This window comes from Doryrhamphus excisus, linkage group LG15, assembly GCF_037039965.1.
Source record: "Doryrhamphus excisus strain RoL-2023G ecotype Guam linkage group LG15, RoL_Dexc_Guam_v1.1, whole genome shotgun sequence".
NCBI lineage: Eukaryota > Metazoa > Chordata > Actinopteri > Syngnathiformes > Syngnathidae > Doryrhamphus > Doryrhamphus excisus.
This window is the reverse complement of record NC_136371.1, coordinates 5,862,526-5,868,796: the sequence shown is the minus strand read 5'-3', so window position 1 is coordinate 5,868,796 and position 6,271 is coordinate 5,862,526. Positions and strand designations below refer to the sequence as shown.

Here is a 6,271-nt window from a genome sequence, read left to right as displayed (position 1 = left end):
GATTGATGTAAGAAATGCACTGTTATGATTCATATATTTGCCCAAATAAAGGAAAAAAAAAACAAAAAAAACTTTTCAAAAAGCCTATAAGAGTAGAAAAACGAAAGTGGTTGAAAAGAAGAAAGAGTCCAGCAAAGAAGCTGACAGAGGCCACCTGAGGTTGAGTACCAGTATCAGAGACCTTCCCTGACTACAAAGATGATCTATCGGCATCTTCCGTCAAGATGATCATCTTTGAAGAGCTTCAACCTCAGCTCAATGGTGTCAAATGACTCAGAAGGTGACATCAATGGTGTTACATAAACCAAAAAGGACCGTCTGACAATACATTTTAGTATATACCATCCACTTGTCCTTTCATTTGAAGCCCCCCCCCCACCCATCCCAGCATGGGTAGGTCACAGAAGAGGCACCGAGGGAGTTCAATTACTGTATATATCAGTTCGTCACATAGAGGTGACCATGGAAACTGAAATCGGAACTACAAGAAACTCGAGAGTGTTGGTACGATGCTGTCACATTGACTGAATACAGGTAGAAGTCAAGTCTTTCCCACTGTGTCTGACGATGGACTTTATGTTTATATTACTCTGCATTCTGATGGACGTCCTAACCGGCAGCTGTAAGTACCGCCATCTTTATATTCCCTTTTGACAAATGAATGATTCTTTGATTGATTCCAGCTCAGCCATGTAAAAAGCAGATACCCACTTTCAAAGTGAAAAGGTCAATACGAACGACAAATGAAAGTGCAGAGCAGCATTACGATAAGTAATCAACGCCAAATAACGTCGGTTATGTCACAAAGACCCAATGTAAAACGAGACCGATAACCATTGTGAGGTAATTGAGCATCTATTTAGTGAACACAAGAGCTTGAATGCATTTAAAACAATGCTTGACTGATGAAAGTCTATTCAGACATGAACATTTCAGCAGATACGGTTCAACCTGGGAGCCAATTCTGGATTGTGGATTACACACGATAACCGCACACAGAAAGCCTTTCTAGATCTTCCAGAATCTGCACCTATTCCAGCTGTTTTAATGTATTCCACTCAAAGACCGCCTCCAGGCACGCCCACTCCATTGTGATTGGTCACACTCTCAAGCCTTTCCAAAGACTTACTTGAAAGAGTTACTTGAAAAGTGGTTTGGACCGTGAGTGATAACGTAGGTCCGCATTTACAAAGTATTTTAGCACAACATCGGTTATGGAAATATGTTTTTTTATATTATTCGTTTTTTTTTTTTTTGCAGAACTGAAAAAAAAGCACAATAGGTCCCCTTTAATTAATGTTTTTAAAAAAATACAATAAAGTGAGGGGTCGATGTTCGATATTCGACTGTACATGGAAAGAGGATCCCGAAGTCCTCTTGTCTATGATGTCATCAGTGGTTGACTGTAGTTTTTAGCTAACTGACACAGTTACACCACAAGTCTAAAAAATGAACACAAAACCTGCTTTGATAGTTTTCTAATTATAGATTTACATGCAAACTATTACTAAATAGTGATTTGGACTCACAAAGTATGTCAATAGCACATGCGTCATGGGTTATGACAATCGAAAAAGTGTATGCCAAGCAAGTGAAAATTTTAGGGTACATATTCCATGCTCACCGAGGTTTTGCAAAAGGCCCCGTTATTAATATTCGGTTAAATTCAAGGAAAACACACAGTTGCATCTCAAAGATTGCCACCATAGGTCTCACTCAAAATGACTCATTCAAGATTCAAGTACATAGCGTGCCTTTTTTATGTAACATATAGCCGCGTGAAAACACAATAAAGATTCTTGATTCATACTCGAGAAATGATTGGCCTGCGGTTTTTACGTGAATGGCATAGCAAAACTGCCCGGGGAATGAATGAGCAGAACCCCATTGACATAATGTGGCTGAACATACATCTGAGAAACCCCGATGGTCTCATCACTCTGGAAGAGGGTCAGTCTGGACTCATTAAGGACAACATTACGATTATTCCACAGTCCAATATGTTTCCTTACAAATTGATTTAGTAATAAGTAGAGATGCTGGATATTGTTTTTTTTTTCTAGATATCCCAATATCTACAAAATCTGTAGTAATATATTTTGTAAGGGATACACAGTTTTCCGTTTTTTTGTATGTGAAAATGCTCTTCTATTTTCTCACCTCATTTCTTCCCCAGAAGTCCAATACTATCCATCCCGCGTTTAATAATGCATGAAACAGTTGTCAACTCTCTTTTAGTTGTTCAAGCAATGTCCTTGTCACACTTTCTGATCAAATGGTACCGAGACCTTCAGGGTTCTACTCTAAGGGATTACATAACGCGCTTTCAGTATGTGTAAATGTGTTCTTCTGAAACACACCGCGTGGACACACAGAGGTCACGGTCTTGTGTTACCACTTTACTGATGACTTGCACCTTTTGGTGCTCAGCAGCAGCAACTTAATGCTTATTGTCTCTGGCAGTGTTAAAGTCATAGTAAGAAAAGCCTTTAGGTCAGTTAAAAAAAAGCATGGAGCGGCGATTAGTATTTTCTGTTCACATTTTCAAAGTTTACAGGTAATAAAATCATTTTAAATAATTATATTCAACATGACAATAAAGATAATTTCACATAATTCCACAATAATTGTGTGTTGTTTTATATCAATGTACATTATATCAATGTATCGATAATAAATAGCTACAAAGCGTCCATTAGGATAGTAAACTGATGGCTACCGACCATCTTTTTCCTTCTTGGGTTCATTATTGCTAATTTGTCAAAGAACAACGCTATCAGAATGGATCCAAGACCTCAAGAGCCAAATAACGTCAGCACGACTCACTTAATCAGAATCCCTCCCAGGTGAGATTGTGTTTCATCAATCTCGTCAATCCTAAACAGTCACGTCCCTTTGGTGACGTTTATCGTGCTGATAAGACAAAAGCAGAAAAAAAAGTCACATAGTGCGTTCAATGCTGTGGTGTCATTTTTTTTTTCTTTCTGTGTGTGTGTCAAAGGTCAAGTCTTCCAACAGGGACGCATTGTGGGAGGATACGCACCAGTTCCACATTCAATCAAGTACATTGTATCGATACAGACGACAGACCGTCGACACGTTTGTGGGGGTTCCTTGATCGCTCGGGATTGGGTCATCACAGCAGCACACTGTGATATCGGGTGAGCTGCTTTATTAATGGTTCTTGATTGGGAATACTGGGAAATATCAAGCTAGATGTAGTTTTTATTAATTTCAAGAGTAAGGTTATTACCCAATACCGGTGCCAAATCAGTACTTTTTACGTTGTGCTGGTACTTAAATGATGGCCAAACCCCAGTTGCTTGAGGCTACATCAGGGGTCTCAAACACGCGGCCCGCGGGCCAAATGCAGCCCACAGGACACTAGTTTGAGGCCCCTGCCTTGATATGAAAGTTTAATGTTAAGTTTGATATAGATGCTGTATGGTATCATGTACCCAGAAAAAATTATTACGTTTGATTAATGTTCATGTTAAAGGTTAAATAACTGTTAATAGTTATCCTCCCTATCCGTGTGGAAGTGGTAAGTTTTTGGCTATTTAAGTTTAAAGGAAATAACTTGAAGGCTACCGTTTAGGTCGCTAGCTCTCTAGTTTGTGCGTTAGCATGTGTCTCAAGACCCTGCAGTTGCGCAATATGTTGTAAATAAAAAGAGTATAAATGTGACTATAGTCGTGTTTTGTCATGTCTACAGGGCTCTAATAATGCTTTGTTCATTTTAATCTGAAAAAAATAATTTGTCTACCCACCAACTATATGTGGTTTTTATTTGCCGTTTTATTATTATTATTATAATATTTATTTATTACTGATTGATTTTCTTTATTCTTGATTTGTTTATTTATTTTTCATCTTATTTTGTGCAGAAAAATAAAAATTAAGATATTTGAGAACAGTGGAATGTTTTATCAGAGCTTTTATTGTAGAAAATCGAAACCAAAGCAAAGTTTATTCATTTTTCTGCTTTTAATAAATGCGTTTTTTTGGTTTTTTTTTTTGGAAAACCTGATGCGGCCCAGTCTCGCCCAGACGCTAGCTCCAGTGGCCCCCAAGTAAATTGAGTTTGAGACCCCTGATCTACATTAACTTAACACTTAAATGAAGTACTGATAGCTACTTAGTTTTTCAGTCCAGTTAAGCTTGACTATACTTGTTCTAAACTGCCGTCAAATACAGTCGTCCCTCGCTCTATTGTGGTTTTTCAAAAATGAATGACTGAAAAAATGAATAAATGATCGCTGTTTTGTGGTTGTTTAGAGCCTATTATTAGTCAACAAATTTTGCAAGACTATTCACATGTAGTATTCTGCTCACTAGCTGTCAGTCATGTTACATTGATGGAATATTACCTTAGAGTACATAACCTTAAGGGTGCATGTAGATGAAAACTGTTCTCCTCCTATTCCGTGTGGAAGTGGTAAGTTCTTCTTACCCAGTCTGTTTAAAATATAATAATATGAACTCAAAGAACTCGGGCATCTAGTCCAGATCCCTCCCAGACGCCTCCCTGGTAATGCGTTCTGGGCATGCCCACCTGGGAAAAGGAACCGGGGGAGACATAGGACACGCTGTAGGGATTATGTCTCACAGCTGGCCTGGGAATGCCTTGGTGTCCTCTCGGTGGAGCTGGAGGAGGTGGCCGGGGACCGGGAAGTCTGGACTTCCCTAGGACTGGGATAGGCTCCAGCATGAATGGATGAATGGATGGATGAACTCAAAGGATGATGATGATTTTTTTTAATAATGACTGATGATTTGACTGACAGATTGACAGTTTTTTAACGTTGGCAGGGTGGATAAAATGACAATAGTGGCTGGAGATTACTCTCTGATCATCTATGAAGGGACAGAGCAGGAAATCGTACCCAAGCTATTGGTGCCTCATCCCAAGTACAGCAGCTCAACCAATAACAATGACATCATGCTCATAAAAGTTAGGTGACACCAAACCGGCCAATATGAACATACAGATAAGGAGCTCTTCATCCAGGTATTCACTCTCTCTCTCTCTACAGCTGAGTTCCCCGGTGGATTTGAACAACTTTGTGTCCATCACATTACTGCCCGGTCAGAGTGCCTCCATTGCTGAGGGTAGGCTGTGCCGGGTGTCTGGGTGGGGATACACAAAACCAAAAGGGGGCCAGATCCCCTCCACGCTGCGCACGGTCAAGCTGCCCATCATCGATTCAAATAAATGCAACACCAGTGACTCTTTCAATGGCAGCATCACAGAAAATATGCTCTGTGCCGGCTACAGTATCGGCGGGAAGGACGCCTGTCAGGTAAGAACTTTTAACTCGGATTTTACTTCACATAACTAACATGGAATGCCCGCTGAGTTCACAGGGGGATTCTGGGGGTCCACTGGTATGCGATGGACTTCTCTACGGCTTGGTGTCCTGGGGTAATGGGTGCGCTGATGCCCAATTTCCTGGAGTCTATACCGCTGTATCCAAGTACCGCAGGTGGATAGACGATACGATACTTAGCCACCAGAGCAGATGTACCAATTAGAAACTATCAGGATCTCTGCTTGCCCGTCATTGTGGACAAAATATGACTTAACTTGATACAGGTCGGTTATCTGAATGTATTTAACTCTTTTCCAATCAAACTTCAGACCTTCACACCCTTCTGTTAAACTGTTTGAATTATTGTCAAATCAAATCAACTTTATTTGTATAGCACTTTTCCTGCAAAGACATGCAACACAAAGTGCTCTACAGAATTAAAACAATTACCACAATTAAAAGGAAAAAACAAAGAAACAAAAGAAAGCCCCTCCTTCCCACCCTCCATACTAGACCCCCCCCCCCCCACACACACACACACAAACACAAACAATCACACACAATAGGGAGACATGGCATGGCACTGAGGAACAAGGAAACGCCACCTTTGGGGCCGTCCACACTGGGAGGAGCTGCAGGCCGTGCCATCTGAGGACCAGCACCCGGACCCCCCCGACTCCAACAGACGGGCGAACCCCCACATTAAAAGGGAGGAACCCCCAGCCGGCCGGGTCGAAGGGACCCAAGGATGGCACCCCCTCAGCAGACCCGACACAGCCCCCAGTGTGGAGGACCCCCCCTTGAGGAAACACTGGAGTTAAAAGCTGAAGACTAAGAGCATAAAAAAGGACTAAAAAGATAAAAACAAAACACTGGAGTTAAAAGCTGAAGACTAAAAGCATAAAATAGGACTAAAAAGATAAAAACAAAACACTGGAGTTAAAAGCTGAAGACTAAAA

General features: G+C 40.8%; 1 protein-coding gene across 1 annotated transcript; it reads left to right on the top strand.

The window, feature by feature from the left end:
• The first annotated feature begins 567 nt into the window (after positions 1-567).
• On the top strand, positions 568-5,535 carry LOC131103964 (trypsin-3). The gene is made up of 5 exons (XM_058050555.2): positions 568-622; positions 3,002-3,161; positions 4,813-4,954; positions 5,037-5,303; positions 5,368-5,535. Exons 1-5 carry the CDS (start codon positions 568-570, stop codon positions 5,533-5,535), a joined length of 792 nt encoding a protein of 263 aa, XP_057906538.2.
• The last annotated feature ends 736 nt before the right edge of the window (positions 5,536-6,271 follow it).

Bases quoted from the DNA above. Each gene is read 5' to 3' on its own strand.
- LOC131103964 (XM_058050555.2), top strand. From the start codon at position 568: ATGGACTTTATGTTTATATTACTCTGCATTCTGATGGACGTCCTAACC. The intron at 623-3,001 runs GTAAGTACCGCC...TGTGTGTCAAAG, and splicing joins GGACGTCCTAACCGGCAGCT to GTCAAGTCTTCCAACAGGGA. The intron at 3,162-4,812 runs GTGAGCTGCTTT...TAACGTTGGCAG, and splicing joins GCAGCACACTGTGATATCGG to GGTGGATAAAATGACAATAG.